This window comes from Lepidochelys kempii, chromosome 13 (genome assembly GCF_965140285.1).
Source record: "Lepidochelys kempii isolate rLepKem1 chromosome 13, rLepKem1.hap1, whole genome shotgun sequence".
NCBI lineage: Eukaryota > Metazoa > Chordata > Testudines > Cheloniidae > Lepidochelys > Lepidochelys kempii.
Window position 1 is genome coordinate 10,353,302 of NC_136392.1, and position 21,759 is coordinate 10,375,060.

Sequence of the window (21,759 nt, forward strand, 5' to 3'; positions counted from 1 at the left end):
TTAATCCTTAAATGCATGACCTTGCACTTTTCACTATTACTATTACTCCAGTTTACAAGGTCATCCAGATCTTCCTGTGTGATATCCCTCTCTGTATTGGCAATACCTCCCAGCTTCGTGACATCCGCAAACTTTATTAGCACATTCCCACTTTTTGTGCCAAGGTTAGTAATAAAAAGATTAAATAAGATTGGTCCCAAAACTGATCCCTGAGGAACTCTACTAGTAACCTCCTTCCTTATCCACCTTTCAATATGACCCGTTGTAGTCTCCCCTTTAACCAGTTCCTTATCCACCTTTCAATTTTCATATTGATCCCCATCTTTTCCAATTTAGCTAATAATTCTCCATATGGAACCGTATCAAAAGCCTTACTGAAGTGAAGGTAAATTAGATCCACTGCATTTCCTATGTCTAAAAAAATCTGTTACCTTCTCAAAGAAGGAGATCAGGTTGGTTTGACACAATCTACCTTCTGTAAAACCATGTTGTATTTTGTCCCAATTACCATTAACCTCCATGTCCTTAACTACTTTCTCCTTCAAAATTTTTTCCAAGACCTTGCATACTACAGATGTCAAACTAACAGGCCTGTAGTTACCAGGATCACTTTTTTCCCCTTTCTTAAAAATAGGAGCGATGTTAGCAATTCTCCAGTCATACGGTACAACCCCTGAGTTTACAGATTCATTAAAAATTCTTGCTAATGGGCTTGCAATTTCATGTGCCAGTTCCTTTAATATTCTTGGATGAAGATTATCTGGGTCCCCCGATTTCGTCCCATTAAGCTGTTCAAGTTCGTCTTCTATCTCGGATGTGGTAATATCTACCTTCATATCCTCATTCCCATTTGTCATCCTACCATTATCCCTGAGCTCCTCATTAGCCTCATTAAAGACTGAGGCAAAGTATTTGTTTAGATATTGGGCCATGCCTAAATTATCCTTAACCTCCACTCCATCCTCAGTGTTTAGGAGTCCCACTTCTTCTTTCTTTGTTTTCTTCTTATTTATATGGCTATAGAACTTTTTACTCTTGGTTTTAATTCCCTTTGCAAGGTCCAACTCTACATGGCTTTTGGCCTTTCACACTTTATCCCTACGTGTTCTGACCCCAATGAGGTAGCTTTCCTTGCTGATCCCTCCCATCTTCCACTCATTGTAGGCTTTTTGCTTTTTCTTAATCACCTCTCTGAGATGCTTGCTCATCCAGCTTGGTCTACAACTCCTGCCTATGAGTTTTTTCCCCTTTCTTGGGATGCAGGCTTCTGATAATTTCTGCAACCTTGACTTGAAGTAATTCCAGGCCTCCTCCACCTTTAGATCCACAAGTTCTTCAGACCAATCCACTTCCCTAACTAATTTCCTTAATTTTTTAAAGTTAGCCCTTTTGAAATCAAAAACCCTAGTCACAGATCTCTTATCCTTCCATTTAGTTTGAACTGAATTAGCTCATGATCGCTCGAACCAAGGTTGTCCCCTACAACCATTTTTTCTATGAGGTCCTCACTGCTCACCAAAACCAAATCTAAAATGGCATCCCCTCTTGTTGGTTCAGCAACTACTTGGTGAAGGAATCCATCAGCTATCGCATCCAGGAAAATCTGAGCCCTATTATTATTACTAGCACTTGTCCTCCAGTCTATATCTGGAAAGTTAAAGTCTCCCATGATCACACAATTCCCATTAGTAGCTACTTATTAGTAAATAACAAGGAGTCTTCAGCAGTTTGACTTTCTCTTAAACTCAAAAGGAGGACATCACTGGGATGGGGATATACATCAAGTCTCAATCAGGGGGAAAAGATAGATGGAGGATCAGCTACCAGGAATCATTACAACTAAAAGCCCTGGGGTGGCCATCAGTTAGATTAATTGGTGTCTGGGTTTTGCTGGAACATGAGATCAGTGTTGGGACCAAAAGAGTGGGTGGGGTACGCCCGTCCAGGAAACAAAATGTGAAAGAGTTACAGCAATTAAAAAGTATTACCCTTTAGCCAGCAAATGTTCCCTTCTGAAGGGCCCAACTGCTCCCAAACACGTATTTCAGCCAGTAGCTGGATTTTCAGGTCTTCTAAAATCTTAAAACTCCATTAAGACAACCATTAATCCAGCTCACAAATACTTGTCCTGGCTTGCCAGAGCACAGTTCTGGTTATTGTTTGCTTTTCTTTCTTTTGTGACAAAATCAACAGTATTTTCTGTACCACACAATTGCTGTGGGCACGGAGAGGGAGAGAGAGAGAGCTTTGTATTTATCTTGTCACGCTCATGTGAAATGGGTTTATTATGATAAACCCATTTAAGCAACATAGCTGTATGCGGTAAATGAAGAACATTGCAACATAAATGAGTAAATTTAGGAAATGCACTTGTACACCTGGAGAGAAAGATAATGTGTTCAATTTACATTTACAGTATTCAGCATCTAGTTCTCAACTGAAATCTCATGACAAAGTTTGTTTCCTGCATTTGACAAGACAATTATGGGACAGGCAAATAGTAAATAGAAATTCTTCTGCTTTGCTATTATGCAGAAACATCGTATGGCCCGGATGGTATACAAAGTTTTGAAATATAGTAGATGCCGTTTGCCTATTCAGCAGCAAGCTGGTCAGTGTCCAGTTACACAGACGGTCATAAGTGGGTGAACCTCTAGTCCCCATGTATTTGTCTTACTGCAACTTATTACTAACTTGTCCTGACAAAAGCCATTTCTTTTGCAAACCTAGAGACTGATTCTACAATTCCTTACTTGCATAAGACAGTTCTTCAACTTTATATGAGTAAGAATGGGTAGAATTGGCCCTTACTCCAGCCAAAGAATAAAAACGTCAGTGGGAGTCAGGCTTATGGGAATGCAGTGCATAGCCCCAAATTAAGGCCCAAACTTGCAAGGTACTGACAGCTTCTCCAAACGTACTGAGCACACTCAACTCCTGCACCTCCCAGGAATAGCTCAGCAGCTTGCAGGATTAAGCCCTAACAATTGGCCTCATCCTGTTGCCATTTATGTCTATGGAAAAAACTTCCATTGAATTCAAAAGAGCAGGATCATTTGTGGAAGGGCCACTTTAACAGCATGAGGGCTGATCTTGCTTGCATCAGAATCAATGGAAATTTTGCCACTGATTTAACTGGGAATAGGAACTGGCCCATAGTGTTCCAATGACAATCCTGTCCCTGCACAAATGTACCAGCTTCCCGGTATAGGGGCCTTCTGCAGGGATCTGGATTTGTCCCTTTGTTAAGTGAGTTAAGTGAACAAACAAGATTTTAAAAATCAGCACCACATACTAAGATGTACTGAACTATACACAGCTATCAGTAGTATGAAGGCAGAGTCTTAGATCTGAGTGCAGCGCTGTTTGCTGGAAAGAGGGGCTGCATCTCTCGTTCTAGGGATTATGGAATTAGCAAAGTGAGGTTCAATATGAAGCTGAAGGGGGGATGATTTTTCAAAGGGGAGTTTGGGTGCCTACTTCTTTGACCTATTTGAAAATCCCATCCTGAAAGAGCAGAGCAGATCAATGCAGAGCCTGGTGCTGTTCTCAGATATCTCACTGACTTGGGACCTCCCCCCATACTCACACCTGCTTGCAGAAGTTGGCTCAGCATGGGTAAAATTACTGTAAGAAAATCCTTTGATCGTGAAGAAAGAGCAGATTTTTGCCCTTTGGTACCCCAGTATTAAACCACAGATGTCAATGAATTTATATGGATATGAGGTCAGAACTTGCCCAAGTACTATGAATTTTTTTGCCGTAGGATTGTCACCCCATCTTGTCATTAGGAAGCACGTCCATTTTAGGCCTAATTTTTCTCAACCTCATGCAAATCTGGTATTTTTTCACTTTTACAATTCAATTATTTACATCCCAAATACCCAGTCATGAGGCTGATGTTATAGACAGGTTTCCTGTTGATTTCACACCCACGCTACCTATAGGGAGCCAGGGTGGCTTCCCTCCGAACCAGAGGATAAAGAGCCACCCTGTCAGCCTGAGTGGGCAGGGCCAGACCAAGCTTACGCCAATCCCCAGAAGGGGAAGGGTGGGACAGGAAGTACAAAGGGCGGGGCCCTTTGCCCAGTGAGAGAAGCACCAGGGAGGGAGACAGACACAGGCTGCTCCCTCCAGACCCTGCTGCCGACCCAGGGGAGGGGCCAGGAGGAACCTGACCAGGAGGAAGGCCTGTGGCGACCAGGACTGCCAGCCGCTGAGTACCCGGGGGACCTGGAGGGGCCCGGCTGTAACCCAGGCCAGCGTGAGCCTGACACAGAGGGGGAGCTGGAGCTGCCAGCAGCTGAATACCCGGATGAGCTGGAGGAACCAGAGAGGCCCGCTTGAGAGACCAGGTAGGAAGTAGCCCAGGGGCAGAACTGCACCGTGGGGTGGGTGTATTTGGTCAGCAGGGCGCAGATGGCCCCCCGCTGACCCAGCGGCGGGACCTTCGCCTCCCGCTGCTGTCAGGGCCCTGGGCTGGAACGCAGTGGAGTTGGGTGGGCCTGCGTTTCCCTACCCCGGCCAACCTGCCTTGGGTAGCAGACTCGCGCCAGCGTGCCCCGGGGCTTGAGGGGTGCGCTACGGGCTCCGGCCGGCACACCTTTTCTGCTAATTCCCCAGCGCCTGAAATGTGTGACTAAGGCCTGCCCGCGGGACCCTAGCTCTCCATCGCCCCCTCGGGGCTCGGTGGACTGATTGAAACCTGTCACACTACCCTATTGACTTTGATGTGACTTCCCTGTGGCACTTAGGGGGCTAACTTCCAGTTTCGGGACTACTTCAATTCACAAAACTCCTGCTGAATCCTATAGGCATCTAAACTCACTTAGTGCTTACATTTTTGCAGTAAAAGTTCCTAGGTACCTATGTTTCTGCCTGTGGACAGATGCAGTGCTGCCACTAGGTGCCTGTAGGTTTATTTCCCACCCAAGTCCCGAGCGATTCACAAACTGGGGGACGACAGACGTTCAGCTGCCAAAGTTGTTTGCAGGACCCGATCCAGTAGTTGCACTCTAAGCATGCCTACTGGATCAGGCCCCACAGGCAAAGTCACACAATATGGCAGCAGTAGGCCCTCCCTCATAACTTCTAGCCTAGTGGTTAGGGTAGTCACCTGGGATATGCCTGAGGGGAAGAAAGGATTTGAACAGGGATCTGCCACCTCTCAGGTGAGTGCTCTATCCACTGGGATAAGGCTGATGTGGGGCTGTCTCACTCTCTCCTGTTGAAACTGTTCCACTAGACAAAGACTTAAAGAGTCACTGGAGTAGGGATCCTGGATCTCCTCCATCCTGTTGAATGCTCTAACCAGGTTAGAGAGTCAGTCTCATGTGTGTGCTGTCACTCACTCACTCTCTGTGCCTGGCCCAAATGACACCAAGTATTTATCCACAATGCAACAGCGTCAATAGAGATTCAGGGCACACACACACTGCCATCAGGATGTTCCATAGCCCAGTTGTTCAGGCACTCACCTGACAGGGGATAAAGTCCATCCTTTCTCCCTGTCAAGTGGAGGGGGACTTGAACTGGACATATCTCACTGGCTGCCTTAGACAGCTCCCTGCCTAATGTGCTGGCTTTTGTGAATTGCAGCGTAAGGCACCTATCTCTCCCTATTCATTGTACATGAGTCTAGGTGCCTGACTCAGGCTTTGTGAATTGCAGGGATTTTCTAGACATTAAGGTGCTGTGATACTCAGAGTCACAACACCTAACTCCTTTTCTGCGCCCTGGCATATGTGACTTCTGTAGGAGAATATAGAACGTAAATGAGCACAAATGTTGGCCCATTGTTCTTTATATTAAATTAATTCCACCTCATTTACATGTTCCTGTTTCTTTGGTGTCTCTCATTTTGGGTGTTTGTCCTCTCTTTGGACACTAGCAGGCGATGCTGGGTTGCAATCAGCAGACACTCTGCCAGGATTCACAGTAATGAGCTTTGCATCTTAATTAAAAATATTACTAACAGACCAAAAATTGTATGGTGCAGCTCCCACTATCTGACCTCATCATTGTCAGTTCAGGCGGGAAGGGACTGACAGTTTGCAAGGCATATGGGTCAGAAAAGGTGATATATCGCAGTAAGCACTTATTAACCCCTCACACACAATTTGGTTTTACAATCTTGTGCAAAACATACTAAAAATCACACTTCCCCAACGCTTCCATCAAAATGGGTTCAAGTGTAATATGCACAAGAGCTTTGACCTGGAAACAAATGTTTGGTCATTCTACTTATAACAGTACAAAGAACAAGGATTGGTTAAATATTGTGGACTTTTCCAAACAGCTCAAATGGCTTTGGGAATGTGAAAAAATGTTTTGAGTTTACAACCATTTTTCAAGCCCAAATTCTAACCCTCAAGCTTTCCCCACACTTCAACAATGACTCAGTTTTGAGAGACAAAACATTTTTGCTACCTAGGTGAAGTTTGAGCTTTATATGACCCCCCACCCCCAAAGCAATCTAAGCTCGCATAAACCACAGAATTATATACTTGCTGAGCCTGATTCTACTTTCAATTCACTGGCATATGTCACTAATAACTCCACACTGTAAACTGGCATAAGAGAATAATCAGGCCCAGTGGATTTATTTTTTTGCATTATAATTTCCTCTCTTTTTCCCAAATAATATACACTCTGAGCAGAAGTTTTGAACCCACAATGCTTGAATGGGTTTGAAATTAAGCAAAACAAGTTTGTCCACACCTAGCAGCGGCTCCAAAAAACTGTTTTTAATGCCTTGCAAACGCTTATACTTCACTTGCTTGCAAGATCAGGGCCTAAGTATCTGTGAAGCTATCACAGAGCATGTGAAGGCCATTGGATTGGGTAGTATATTTTTCAAGTTCAATCAACACATTTTCACAATACTGAAACTAAATTCCTCCTACTGATTTGAGGATCTTCAGGTGGACAGGCAATCAAAGATTAACTTGTGGTTGCCACCTTGTGGCTGACGAAAAAAATACATAAAAATGACAAAGGTACAGTATCACACCTTTTATGTAAATAAATGGACAGTATATATATTGAATTAGCAAGATCATTTTCCTATTACTAGCAAAACCAAACATCTACTAAACACAGGAAGCTAGGCTACAAAGTTATCAGAAAGTTAACATATTACTATTGTTTCATATACATCACATTTATGGCCTGATTTTCAGGAAGCCTGAACACCCACACATCTCCCTGATGTCTACGGGAGCTGCAGATATTCGAAACCTTTGAAAATCACGCCATTAAACGACATCGTAGAAATTTTATCTATTTTACAGACATAGAAAAAGGCACTGTACACTGAATATTACAAACCCCTCTCATCAAAAACACCATGAAAAAGTTCTGTAGCTAGTACTAGATCCTTGAAATAACAGCGTCAAGATGTAAATTGCCCCAGAAACAGCAGTGACCATCACATACAAAGGGAGCATGCAGGGGTTTTGATTTTTAAGGTAAAGTTTAGGAAATATGAAGTTAAGTGGGCAAAAATAGCCAGGTTATTGAAGGATATATATATAAGGGCTACTGTACTTGTTTTGTGGCCATTTTTCTTATATGACAGGTCCAGCTCACAAGGTTGAATTAAAGTTAAAATCAGATCCTATATGCAGTACTATTTATGAGCCAAGTCACTCCTCTATCTTATAAAAACAGAAATTCCCACAGTATGGGGTCAGAGGGAAGAAAACATCAATGAGATCATTCTGCTCGGGAGGATGGGATTATTCCAAAGCCTCTGCATGTATCCCTTGAGTCCCATGTTGAACATGATGGAGGCAGGGGGACATTCACACAGATGCTCCCACTCCATTCTGCTTCTACACCTCCTCCATGCTATTCTTCACTGCTCTTCTATCAGTACCGTGCTCTTCCCTTGTGACCCCTGCTCTTGGGTGGGGGTTCTACAGTGTGAACATTCTTTATTCAGAAGTTGAACTCCAGGCTGTATTGACTTCCAGGTCAATTTCCTGCCGAGGTGTGTGTGATGTACAGGAGCCTAGAAAGTGTGTGTGGTTGGGGGGGGGGAAGGTGGAGGAAGGGTGCTGATAAGGCATCTGACATCCTCCATTCCACATGAGAAAGAGGAGATCCATACATAGAGGATTTTCTTTGCATATAGATCCTTGTGAGATGTTCTGGCCTTTTCACGTTGACATGCTCTGGTGTGACTTTTCTGCTTTTAAGGTCAATATGGTGAGGTTATGCACCTTCAGGTCCCTCTGAATCCAACAAGAATGGAGGACGCTCAGCACCTTGTAGCAGGTATTCAACATCTTCTAGGACTGAGGCCATATCTAAGAAATCTTAATGATATAAGGCTTGATCCAAACCCCATTCAAGCCAATAAGATTTTTTACATTGACTTCAATGTGCTTTGGATCAAGCCCATACAGAGTTATTCTATGTGGTGGAGAGTAATTAGGGGAGTGAAGGCTGGGGCAGGATACAGAGTTACAAGTGATTCTTGTTAGCTGTGATCTAGGTCAGTGGTTCCCAACATTTTTGGGCAACTGTACCCATGTAGCAAATAGTTCCATTGCGCCAGTTAGCAATTTCCTCTTCTCCCTAGCCCCACGACCAGCATCAATCTTCTCTGACAATTTTAAAGATAATCTCCAGTCTCTATAGTAAGCACTGCCACTGCCCACTCCCATGTAGCTCTGTGCCCTCTAACCTGCAATGTCCATTACACTCTAGAGGACTTCAAATCCCAGAGTATGCTAAATTTTGGAAGATTGGGATTTGGACCTCCACGGCTGGTTAGCTTGCCCATGTGATGGGAGAGGGATAGCAGTGCCATCATACTTATATAAAGGGGTTAGGCTTTGAATTCACTAGTACAATAAAAAGCAGGGACTACTAGACTGGAACATCAATGTTAAATTGATGGGAAACTGACCACAAGCAAAAGTTAATTTCATTGCGCAAGATGAGGGAAATGCAGAAAAAAAACACATGTACAAATAGAAAAAAGCAAATTGGTTTTACATTTTTAAATGTTAATCATTTGAGGTATTATTGGTAATGTAGATAAGGAAATGTTTGTGCTTAAAAATATTTGGGGCCCAAATTCTGTTTAGTTTGAACTCAGAATAACTCCATTTAAGATAATGACGTTATTGTAGGTTTATATCAGTTTACCTGGAAGCAGAATCTCCCCCTACATTTACAGTGAAACCTCAGAGTATTCATTTCAGAAGGAAATAAACAGCTAGAACCTTGGGTTCCCTAAACTTGTAATAAATCACCTTAGTAAAATATTCCAAATCATGATAAATTTGATGTTCAAAAAAATCTTTGAATTTTAAGATTATCTGCAAAAGGTGTTCTTGACATTAACATAAGCATAATGTAACAACAATAAAAAACAGGAATGATTTTAAAATCAAACACAATAAATTCAGTTCAATAAAAACTGGTCTGTTCCTTTTCTACTTGTGATCCTGAAGGCTATATCCCTGAATGAAAAGTCCGGAAAATGTATACAAAATGAGTGAAGTGTGTACTTTGAGCCTGTGCATAAATGATTGCATTCATCGTAGGCCCAGCATGTGCACAAGCTAAAATGGAAGTAGAGGTGGAAAACAAAAAATGGCTTCCATATCAAATTCAAGTAAGGGCTGGAGAATAAAGTCCAAATCTCACCATCTGCTGGTCTGTGGAGGAACCATTATGCCTTTAAGGAACAGGCTGAAGCCTACAACCAAACTAGTTTGGGTGTAATCAAGGTCCCCCTGCCCTGGGGTTGAGTTATTTAAACAAGAAAAGGAACTGGAACAGGATGAAGGGGGTTAGAAGCTATGTAGGCTGTGGTCTCAATGCCTCCTCTTGGGCAAGACCAGAGATTTTGTTTCCTTACTAACTTTGGAGGCTCTGAACCAGGGATCTGAGGTAAGGACCTTATGAACTCTGTTAAGATTGCTTCTTTCCCTGAGATCTTCTTAAAGGGGATATTTGCTTTGTTAGTTTGTTTTGGTCTGGATCCATTACATGGTGCTAAAAATAAATAATGTAAGAATTGTTGTTTAGAGAAAACACAACACTTTAGTTCTATAAATGGGGAAAGGAGGCTTTGTTAGGAATAACAGGAGACCAGACTTTTGTGTTTATTAGGCCAAACTGGTGTTCAGTAATTTAACAAATGTTATGACTTACACCAGTGGCATCACCATTCTTACCTGCTTGATGAATTTATTTGGCGTCCTGTGACAGATTCAGATACTACGGAATACAAGCTTTTATTTGAAAACAAAGCTTTCCAGCCCTTCCAGCGTAAACTACCATAGCTCTGTTTAAAGCAGATTGAAATGGTTCTTAGAGGTGTAGACTGCCACACTGATCTCAATGCTAAAAGCTAAGGACTTTAATAGCAAATTTTCTTTTAAAAATGTCAGTGCCAACTTGTATCTGGATACTTAACTTGTGTAACTGTGTATGCAAACGATCAAATAAGTGCAGTTTATATAGTCACTTTTCAGAGGAGAATCTTGTTTCTCGTAATACTCACTGAAAGACAGATTCCTGGTTTTACTGGAATTTGGCTTTTAAAATAAGTATTAATGATTATGGCCCTGCTCCTGCACACCTTCACTCATGTATGTAATCCTTACTCTTGAGTACTTTCACTGACTTCCAGGGAATTACTCATGTGAGTAAAGGAGTACTCATACAAATGAACGTTTACAGGATTGGGCCCAAAGGATGAAACTCACCCTTTGGACTCGAGACCCTTTAAGCCAAAAGGCGGAATGTCATGCTCTCTCTGAAAAAAGATGGACCAGCAGATAAAAGGGTTGTACTGCAGCTTGCTGGTAGTACCCCCTCTAATAAAGCCAATTTATTTGATTTTTGGGCACAGGCACTTGAACTTCACCTTAGCTGACTACATGCAGTCATGACATGCAACTACAGTAGTTTTAAAAATAATTGCAACCTGGCTTGATTATTAAAAATGGAAAGACTATGATATCTTAAAGTGATTTTTCTTCTATCAGAGATGCACATGTTTGGCCTAGAGTTGACTAGGAAGACAACATTAAAAATCACTCAAACTATTCCTGAGCATATGACTTCATTTGGAATGTACCGTAAAATATTCTATTTTATTACTACTTTTATGAACATTCATCTTTCCAAAGTACTTATAAATACATGCTATAAAAGTTTACAGAGCTGAAGTCAGGCAACACACAATGTCGAAAAAGAAACAACTCAGCATTTTAGATAGCGAGTTCAACCAATAGCAACATAATTTAAATAGCTTAATTTGTTCTCTTGTATTTACAGCTTCTTAATGTAAACCATAATAGGCAAGAGCTACTGAAGAGTCATGACTTAGTCACATGTCAAGTAACAGCTCTGATGCTTGTCCCTGGAGCAGAAGTTTAGCATCTGCTATATAAATATTTTCTTCTTTAAAAATAAGTATCAAACTTTTTTCAGATTTTTTTCCTTTGTTTTGAAAAGGCAGGGCTGTATCCTCAGCTGCCGTAAATCTGTGTCATTTCCTGGGCTTGGAATTACACCAGCTGATGATCTCATCCTACAATTCTTTGGTAGCTGTTACGCTAATCTCTCTACTTTCCTGTCTTTCACAGAATTCCACTCTCCCAAAACAAACACTGCAGCCCAAATATGGTCCTGAAACAGTGCACAATCCTGGCTGTAGAGTTACTTTTTGCAGATTCACATTACAGCAGATTTCATGATATGGAGTCATTTCACCCACTCCTGAAATTGGAACCCAAACAAGGTGAAGTAGAAAGAAAAGGAGTACTTGTGGCACCTTAGAGACTAACCAATTTATTAGAGCATAAGCTTTCGTGAGCTACAGCTCACTTCATCAGATGCATATGCATTTCCACGATATGCATCTGATGAAGTGAGCTGTAGCTCACGAAAGCTTATGCTCTAATAAATTGGTTAGTCTCTAAGGTGCCACAAGTCCTCCTTTTCTTTTTGCGAATACAGACTAACACGGCTGCTACTCTGAAAGGTGAAGTAGAGTGGACTGCAGGCCAGTGCTACGGACTGCAGGTGGAGATGTAAGTAAGCGATTGAAAAGGGGCTAAAGATGTATCAGTGCTTCAGCAGAAAGCATGTAGAACACATCATGTTAAACCCTCTCCCCAGTAGCCTGATTTTCAACGGGAGCTGCAGAGCTCAGCACATTTGAAAATCAGGCCACAATCTAATGGGATCCATCATTTTTCCTTATTCTTCAAACCTTGCAGGAGATGTGGAACTGATCAGAAAGTACAGAAGTTTCATCTAGAAAGTTTGTGTAAAGAGGGAAAGGAAATCGCAACAGAGCCATAAGCCAGTTGTCCGGTTCTCAGACATTTTCCGAGTAGGCTGGAAAAAGGGCCTTGAGTATAAATGATTGGGAAAGGGGGGGGAAAGGTTCAGGCAACACAAAAGGCTTAAGAGATCATTATAGATGCCACACATGTGAGCCTGAAGGTTTCCTCAGCCATTTTATGTGGGACATTCTGGACAAGGAAGGAGTAACCATAAAATCAATCTACAGCTGTCCCAGATCGACTAGAAAAATGCTACACCAAACCCTCCATCGTTTCTATCCACTGATCACTTTGTTTTAGCCAAAGAAATTCTTTAGAGCTAGGGAAAGCAATGCCACAAGACACAGTAACTTCAAAGGTATAGGGCAATGGTTACTTCTGTGTCTTTGGTCTAGAAATTGAAATAAATGTGTAATTACCATAATTCTTCAGCTACCTTGCTCCTGACAACTGTCATCTCTCCCGGCTGACCAGGTAGGAGAAATCACACTAAAGAAAGATATGAAAAAGACAGACTCCAGTTCCCAGGGACAGGTGTCCATGTCATGAAAGCCACCACCACAAATGGCAGCCCCAGCAATGAGAGGGAAGAATGGTCTGAAACACTGAATCACCACAGTGGAGACAGACCTGGAGAGGAGGGCTGAAAGGGGAAGACTGCCACTCTCACTGCCCAGGCTGTGTAGACCAATAGCTTCATTCCCTAGGGCTGTCAGTTCACCTCTCACCAGCATGACAGTCACTTCCGCTTTTTAAAGCTATGAAAGAGGAGCTGATTGAAGTGAGAAGTCTGGAATAGCTGTGCTTTAACTCATTCCTGCTCCTGGGAAATGGTAACATTACTCCACTGGGCCTAATTTTGCTTCCAGTATTGGGGGGGCGGAAATATTTTCAAGGGTTGTTTGAATCCAATTATTGTCACACGTAAGAATGTGATTTTATGTAGACAAGACCAGGCTGTTGTCTTACAACAAACTTATCTTTACTGGAAAGGGAAGAGATGCATTTTTTCTCTAAACCATTGTGGGCCCAGTCCTGCAAACTATTCAATAACTTCAGCCTCCATTGCCATCACTAGGAGCTGAGAATGAACAGGAGCTTTCAAGATAAAGGGCCCAATCACAAGAGAGTGAACAGAAGAATGGCCATATAGGGTCAGATCTGTAGTCCCATCTAGCCAGCCCATCTAGCCAGAAGAATGGCCATATAGGGTCAGATCTGTAGTCCCATCTAGCCCAGTATCCTGTCTCTTGACAGTGGCCAGTATCAGAAGCTTCAGAGGGAATGAACAGAACAGGCCAATTATCACGGGATCCATCCCCTGTCATCCAGTCCCAGCTCCTGACAGGCAGAAGCTTAAGGGCACCCAGAGGACAGGGTTGTGTCCCTGACGTTCTTAGCTACTGGCCATGGATGGGCCTATCCTCCATTAATTTATCTAATTCTTTTTTGAACCCAGTTATACTTCTGGCCTTCACAACATCCCCTGGCAACGAGATCCACAGGCTGACTGTGCACTGTGGAAAGAAATACTTCCTTATGTTCATTTTAAATCTGCTGCCTATTAATTTCACTGCGTGACCCCTGGTTCTTGTTTGTGAAGGAGCAAATAACACTTCGTTATGCACTTTCTCCACACCATTCATGATTTTAGAGAAGTTTATCATATCCCCCGCTTAGTCATCTCTTTTCTAAGCTGAACAGTTCCAGTCTTTATAGTCCTTCTGATATGGAAGTAGTTCCATACCCTGAATCATTTTTGTTGTCGTTCTCTGTACTTTTTCCAATTCTAAATAATTTTTTTGAGATGGGATGATGTGACGGGATATACCAAACCCTCTGTGGTCCCCTGTTGGAGGCCTCATGGCCCAGCCACACCCTGCCCCCACAGAAGGGCAGTGGAGAGGGTCCTCCAAGCTGCCTAGAGTGGCTGTGTGGGATACAACCAGTCAGGGCCCAGCAGCCTTGTATAAGAAGAGCTGCAGAGCCAGAGGGAGATCAGTTCCTTGCTGGAGTTGTAGGAGTGTGGGTGATATGTGGTGGGCTGACAGAGCTACAGAACCCCGGACAGGGCAGCGCTATCATAAGTTGGGGAGAGTGAGAAGGAGCTATGAGCTGGTTGCTGGGACTCCATTAGGACAAGGCCCTGAGGTAAAGGTGAAGACAGCATGGGGAAGTGGCCCAGGGAATTATAGAAGCCATACAACATAGTTAAAGGGACACAGCAGATGGCTGCGATCTACAGGATCCCTGGGCTGGGACCCGGAGTAGTGAGTGGGCCTGGGTCCCCCCACCTCATCCCCCATCAGCCACTGGGGGGAAGTGGCCTGGACAGTGAGGCACCCCAGAGGGGGAACTGAACTATAGTGACCCAGATGGAGAGCTGCAGCCAGGAAGTCCCAAGAGGGCAAAGACATTGTCTCCAGGGTGGGAGCCCTGGGGTGCTGCTCTATCCCAGAGGAGGGACTATCAGAAAGCGAGAGTGTGCAAGTGTGTGCACTTGGCCAAGGGGGCACTGACGAGAGGTGAGTGCACTCACTTACAGGTGACCAGAACTGCAGTATTCCAGGTGTGGGAGTACCAGGGATTTATATAGTGGCATTATGATATTTTCTGTCTTATCTGTCCTTCTCCAAACAGTTCCTACCATTCTATTAGCTTTTTTGGCTGCCACTGCACACTGAGCAGATGTTTTCAGAGAACTAACCAGGATGACTCCAAGATCTCTTTCTTGAGTGGTAATAGTTCAAAACGTGAAGAGGGTCACCTTCTAAATGACACAAAACAGCAAGACCTACAAGGTGGACTTTAAGGAAAATGGTCTAACACTACAACAAAGGTAGCTGTATAAAAATATCCAGGCCATATTCTTTGCCTGTACCTAGATGAGCAGATGTCAATCCTTTAGCAGTGGTATGATTTTAACTAGTAGAATCTCTTCTGACTCGGAAGATTACTTCAAAACATTCTCTTCTCTCTGCTCCTCACAGTCCGATTTCCTGCTCTTCCCTCATGAATGAGAGACTTTGACTTTGCATAGATGAGCCTGGCCAGTTCCATTATCTTTTAAAATCAACTAAGCTCTTCTCCATCAGAAAGAAAAGCAAATCTGTTTCCCCTTATATGACACACATGTGTGTCTGCTCAATGGAGAATGTATGGATTTGATTCTTCTCTCACATACACCAGTGTAAATCAGGAGTAACTCCACTGAAGTCAGTGAAGTTACATGGGTGTCAGTGTGACAAGAAATCAGACACTTTATGTTTTCCTAACCTTAATAGATAGAATCCTCTTACATACGCAAGTGTCAACCCTTTGAGGAAAGACCAGTGGAAGACATTTGCCTTCAGAGAAAAATATTACCTGTTGGCCCAGTTTAAGATCCAATGTGCAGAAATTTGCATCAAGAACAATTTTCTACAGGATTTCCTGATGGAAAAACCACGGCCCCTCCGCTCTCCAGCAGTCAGCATTGCATTGCCAAATTACTAATAAATGATTCTTCATTATTTAAATGCACATGATGTTTGCTTCACACCATTTGTTTTTAACTTCCGGTCCCCTGTTGGTTTCTTGGAAGGAACATAATTATTAGCATTTCCATTCTTCAGATTTGAACATGCCTGTGTGTTTCTCCCCTGGATGGGGGCAGCTGAACTATGGAACTTGGGGGAGTGTTTGAGGGGTCTAATGTTACCAACATCCTGAATACCAACATCCTGAATCTTAGAGCTGCTTGCACAGGGCTGCATATTGAGAAGTTGCTGCTTGGTGGTTGACCTCTTTTTTACCTCATTCCTCATTTCATAGGCACGTCTCTGTGGGGATGACATGCCACCCATCACCTCAGCAACTTTTGAGTGACTTGGATATGCATTTAACTGGCTATTTTCTTCACAGTGTACATCTCTTCTGTGACCTGAAAGGCTGGTGGGGAGCTTTATAACACTTTCTTGGGGAGTTAACTGCTTGTTAGGCAAAAGGCTATGCAATGATTTGCCTTTGCCAGGGCTTTTTAGGGTCCGAATGATACTAGGAGCCGTCTGAGGCCTAGCCTTGGCTGTCTTTCCTTTCTCATTCTGTATAGTTTGCACCTGCAGCCACTCCAGCTGCAAAAGCCGATCGATATATTTCTCAAGAAATCCTGCTGGCTGTGGTCGAGATTCTGATTTACACTCTGTGTTAACAAACATTGCCAGCTGCTGCAGGTCCCAGGAGTTGAAAGGGGGTGGGAGGAAGTCAGGATAATAATACATTGATTCTTTATACCTCGCATCAAAGAGGTGTTCAAAACATGCTGGGTCAATTTCTTCAGCTCGGAGGTTGAGTTCCGGCGGTGTGCAGGGGGAAGGGGGAATGGGAATTCTTTCTGAGTCAGAAAGGTCACTGGCACTGTCCTCAGCAGCATTCTCTTGAATAATTCTCACTGATTCAAAGTCAAGAAGCATCTCATTCACAGAGGTCCCTGGATGTTTAGAAGTGCAAGGGACAGCTTCAGTCACATGCTCTCCAAGACTTCTTTGAGATTCTCCTTTTTGATTGGAATAAAATCTTTGCATCAGTCCATCTTCTTCCCTACTGGAGTCACCTTGTGAATTCCCCTTCAAATTGGAAGGGGTTCTGTATAGTCCAGATTCACTTTGCTTTCTTTCCTTGAGGTCCTTCTTTGCCCCTCGTACTTTGTACAGTGATGTGCAAACACTCATCATTCTATATGAAAAGAAAAAGCATTTACAGTTAGATCATTGAACCCCTTTGGAACTCCAACTACCCCAGGGCTTGCTAACTCCATAGCCTCTAGATCCCCAGTTGTGTCCACAAGCTGAGTCAAAGCTGAAAATGAAAGATAAGAGAAGTGGTATGACTTGAGAATCTATGAATGAGATTAAATTAATATCTGCTGGCAGAAATAACCTTGCCTAATGTCCCATTTCATGGTTTGACCATTTTGATGTACATAACTTACAATATGTGTTTTAGAGTAACAGCCATGTTAGTCTGTATTCGCAAAAAGAAAAGGAGTACTTGTGGCACCTTAGTGTGGCACATTATTAAGGATCTACAACCTATCCTAAAGGATGACCCAACACTCTCACAAATCTTGGGAGACAGGCCAGTCCTTGCCTACAGACAGCCCCGCAACCTGAAGCAAATACTCACCAACAACCACATACCACACAACAGAACCACTAACCCAGGAACTTATCCTTGCAACAAAGCCCGTTGCCAACTGTGCCCACATATCTATTCAGGGGACACCATCACAGGGCCTAATAACATCAGCCACACTATCAGAGGCTCGTTCACCTGCACATCCACCAATGTGATATATGCCATTATGTGCCAGCAATGCCCCTCTGCCATTTACATTGGTCAAACTGGACAGTCTCTACGTAAAAGAATAAATGGACACAAATCAGATGTCAAGAATTATAACATTCATAAACTAGTCAGAGAACACTTCAATCTCTCTGGTCACGCAATCACAGACATGAAGGTCGCTATCTTAAAACAAAAAAACTTCAAATCCAGACTCCAGCGAGAAACTGCTGAATTGGAATTAATTAGCAAATTGGATACTATTAATTTAGGCTTAAATAGAGACTGGGAGTGGCTAAGTCATTATGCAAGGTAGCCTATTTCCCCTTGTTTTTTCCTTTCCCCCCCCCCCCCCCCCGACGTTCTGGTTAAACTTGGATGTAAACTTGGAGAGTGGTCAGTTTGGATGAGCTATTGCCAGCAGGAGAGTGAGTTTGTGTGTTTGTGTGTGTCCCCAGGAAAAAAAGGGGGGGGGGTGAGAAGGCCCACCTTGATTACTATGCACATTGTAGGGAGAGTGGTCACTTTGGATGAGCTATTACCAGCAGCATAGTGAGTTCGTGTGTGTGTTTTTTGGAGGGGGGTGAGGGGGTGAGAGAACCTGGATTTGTGCAGGAAATGGCCCACCTTGATTATCATGCACATTGTGTAGAGAGTTGTCACTTTGGATGGGCTATTACCAGCAGGAGAGTGAGTTTGTGTGGGGGGGGTTGGAGGGTGAGAAAACCTGAATTTGTGCTGGAAATGGCCCAACTTGATGATCACTTTAGATAAGCTATTACCAGCAGGACAGTGGGGTGGGAGGAGGTATTGTTTCATGATCTCTGTGTGTATATAAAGTCTGCTGCAGTTTCCACGGTATGCATCCGATGAAGTGAGCTGTAGCTCATGAAAGCTCATGCTCAGATAAATTGGTTAGTCTCTAAGGTGCCACAAGTACTCCTTTTCTTTTTGCGAATGTGTTTTATGTAAAGTGCAGGGTATAGGAAAGCAAATTTGGATCTGCAGGAAAAGGCAGGCTCTTGCAAGAAGATCTGAGACAGAAATAAAATAGCTAGGCTTTCCGGGCCCTATCACCAACTGATGTAAACTGATGTAGCTCCCTTGACTTCAACTGAGCTTTGCTAACTTATACCAGCTGAGGAGCTAGCCCTCTGTGTGGTTAAATGGTTAAAAACTAGAAAACTTTTACTCTTAGCTCCTAAACCAGTAAATTCAGATGTTAGCTACCATTTGCCCACGGGTATCATGAGGTGAACTGGAGAGATCAGTTTTTAACTATGCTTAGAACAGGAAATAATGGTGGTAAGCATGTGGCTCCTGTTGGGGAATGTTGTCTTTATAAACACATACAACTGACTTTTTTCCCCTCTTGCTGTCTCCTGTTTCATTTGAATCTGATTTTGACTATAAAGCTCTTTGAGGCAGGCTAGCAAGATTCCAATATTGGTAACTAAAATCTGTGTTCCTAATAACTGAACATGAAGGGTGATATCATGGCCCCAATTAAGTCAAAGGCAACACTTCTATTGAATTCAAAGCCAGTATTTCACCTGAAGACTTTTATGTGCAGCTTTCAAAAATCTATGGACCTCAGATAGACAATATAAAAATGTTTACCTGTTTTGCTGATGAGCCTCACCTAGCTTGTTTCTTTCCTTGTAAAGAAAACTTGGTTGACTATCATCCTGGGCACAATGGAAAGTCTAGAAAACATATGTAAATATATGTACCTAAAACTGTAATAAAGAAAAATCTGACATAAAATGTAAGCACATTTTTTTATATATATGCAAAGGATTTGAATTGATGTACCTTTTTCGTGGTATTTAAAATACTTTTGCCTAATCTGCTGGAAGAAGGTCTCACATGGGGAAGTGGTTTTTCTAGTCCTTTGGTACTTGGATGTCCCTTTCCACCACTGGAACTAGCAATAAACAAACAGGATATTGTCATTAAATAACAATATACTTGACAATCACAGCTTCAGTACAGATTCGTTTTAAAAAGGGGGCGAGAAAGATGGAGTCAATTATACTTAAGTGTTCCTTAGATTTATGGGATTTCTCATTTATGCTTCACTAAAACTTTTTCATGCATATTTGGTGGTCCCTTTTAATTTACATGCCACATAAGTGCTTAATTCACAAATAGATAATTCAACAGTAATACTTCACACTTTTAAAGCACTTTCTGAGGATCTCAAAGCAATTTACAAACGTCAGTAATTAACCATATTACTATTGTTTTGCATAGTACATTGAGGAGCTGGTTCATGACTGGGACTAGGTGGTTCCACAATACAACTTAAGTAATGATAATAATATGCAGTAGTAAGAATATAGAAAGCCAAATCTTGCTTGCCTTGTTTATATGCATAGTGCCAGTGATGCTCAAGGGATTACTCATGAGGATGTAAGCAGAATTTGGCTCAGAATGTGCAGTTTGTTACAATAGTAATAGAAGCTATTTCACAACAGTGGCACAAAGCAAAATTCACAGTTTTGTGTGATTACAGGTTGGTGCTTAAATCAAGAGCAAAAAAATCCCACACACGTTCAAAATGAATGATATGCACTACTGATCTGGACAATTTGACATTATAAACCAGAGAGTAGTCCCTTAAATAAATCAGAGACACTCTTTCTGGGGCCACATTAGAAAAAAAATATTTTAACATTTAAAATAATGTATTCTCTAAGAATAAGAAAAGTTGCATCTGCATTGCACATGAGAAATATACCTTATTTTAAAAAAGAATGCTTGAAAATGTCACTTCAAAACAGCAACCATATTCTGTCTGCTTTCAGATGGATTGCAGTAAAATTCACTTCTGTCAGTACATAGTACTCATTTTTAGTTGAAGTCAGTACAGTGTGTTTTGTTTGGAAAAATGATGTTTTGTCACTTTAATGGGTTATAAAATAATAAAAGGAAGTCCCAGGCCCTCCAGCATGGAAACAATCACCTCTAACTTTGTGACCTGCACATAAACTATTTGATCATCTGTGCTGTTGTGAATAAACAAATAGATACATGAAAAGGAAGTAAATGACAACCTGGCTAGCCCTAGGGTGACCAGATGTCCTGATTTTATAGGGACAGTCCCGATTTTGGGGTCTTTTTCTTATATAGGCTCCTATTACCCCCGCACCCCACCATCCCATCCCGATTTTTCACATATGCTGTCTGGTCATCCTAGCTACCCCACTGAATCACACAATCAGTTAGCTACTAATCTGCAGTAATTACATATTTCCCTAGCAAAGAGAAAAAATAATTTCCTTACATTACCATTCCTTTGTGGGTTTCATGGATTTGGCTGTCCTTTTTCAGCGTCCCTCGCTGCAGTAGTAAGAGGTAATCTTGAATGCCTGGTCCCATTATTATTCTTTTTAAAGAGTATTTGCAAGTTGCACCTTTTTTTTTTTTTACATCATTTTCCACAATCTTAAACAAAGGACTCCAACCTTTTCTGCCTATAAGATAGAGTGGAGTGGATACAAATATCACCACATCCTGTGGATGCAGTAAGCAAACACCATGCACCCCCCCCCCCACACACACACGTGATTTAATGTTTTATAACAGTAGGATAAAAATACTCAGCTAGCCAGCTGCACTGGAAAACAACATTTCCCTCCCCCAAAGCTTGCTGAAGGAGCAGCTGCATTATTCATCTTTGATCTTTGTTGGGCTGTCACCACCAGGGCTATTGAATGGAGAGCAGCACCGTGCCCCTCCACCCTCCCTGAGGAATAGGTTGGCCATTAGAATTGCAAAGCATTGTGGGTCAAGGACAGCAGGGAGATACGCATACTTTTCTAGAGGAAGCTCAGTGGCTGCTGCTGCAATATTTATCAGACACAGCCTGTCATTCACTCCTGCCTACCATACCCTGGATTAGGGGAGGCTGCGCTAGTACCATCCCAAAGCATGAGTGCCCCTGGGAATCTGTTGACAAACATGGCTCTGCACGATAACTTGTAAAGGTAGAGGGCTGCATTTAAATGCACAGCAGCCCTGGAACCGTGACCCTTCGTACGCTCCGTCGTGATTTAATTTCCTCTTGCACAGAAGCATTGGGTGGAGCTGAGTATCATTTCCCAAAAACTCT

The 21,759-nt window shown here is 42.5% G+C and overlaps 1 protein-coding gene across 2 annotated transcripts; it reads right to left on the reverse strand.

Annotated features, from left to right (window-relative positions):
- Positions 1–11,943: 11,943 nt before the first annotated feature.
- FAM217B (family with sequence similarity 217 member B) lies at positions 11,944–21,361 on the reverse strand. 2 transcript variants are annotated; one of them, XM_073309254.2, is made up of 4 exons: positions 20,937–21,361; positions 19,458–19,569; positions 19,263–19,348; positions 11,944–17,033 (listed from the first exon to the last, which is right to left on the reverse strand). In XM_073309254.2, exons 1-4 carry the CDS (start codon positions 20,954–20,956, stop codon positions 15,830–15,832), a joined length of 1,422 nt encoding a protein of 473 aa, XP_073165355.1. In that variant the 5' UTR covers positions 20,957–21,361; the 3' UTR covers positions 11,944–15,829. The 2 variants fall into 2 exon arrangements, with proteins under 2 accessions (XP_073165355.1, XP_073165354.1); XM_073309253.2 differs by having other exon boundaries at positions 20,932–21,361.
- Between the last annotated feature and the right edge of the window lie 398 nt (positions 21,362–21,759).

Excerpts from the sequence above, each read along its gene's own strand:
- FAM217B (XM_073309253.2), bottom strand. The coding sequence starts at position 21,026 with ATGGGACCAGGCATTCAAGATTACCTCTTACTACTGCAGCGAGGGACG. Across the intron at positions 19,570-20,931 it reads ACCCACAAAGGAATGGTAAT|TTCCAGTGGTGGAAAGGGAC; the intron begins GTAAGGAAATTA and ends GTTTATTGCTAG. Across the intron at positions 17,034-19,262 it reads GAGGCTCATCAGCAAAACAG|AATGATGAGTGTTTGCACAT; the intron begins GTAAACATTTTT and ends CTTTTCATATAG.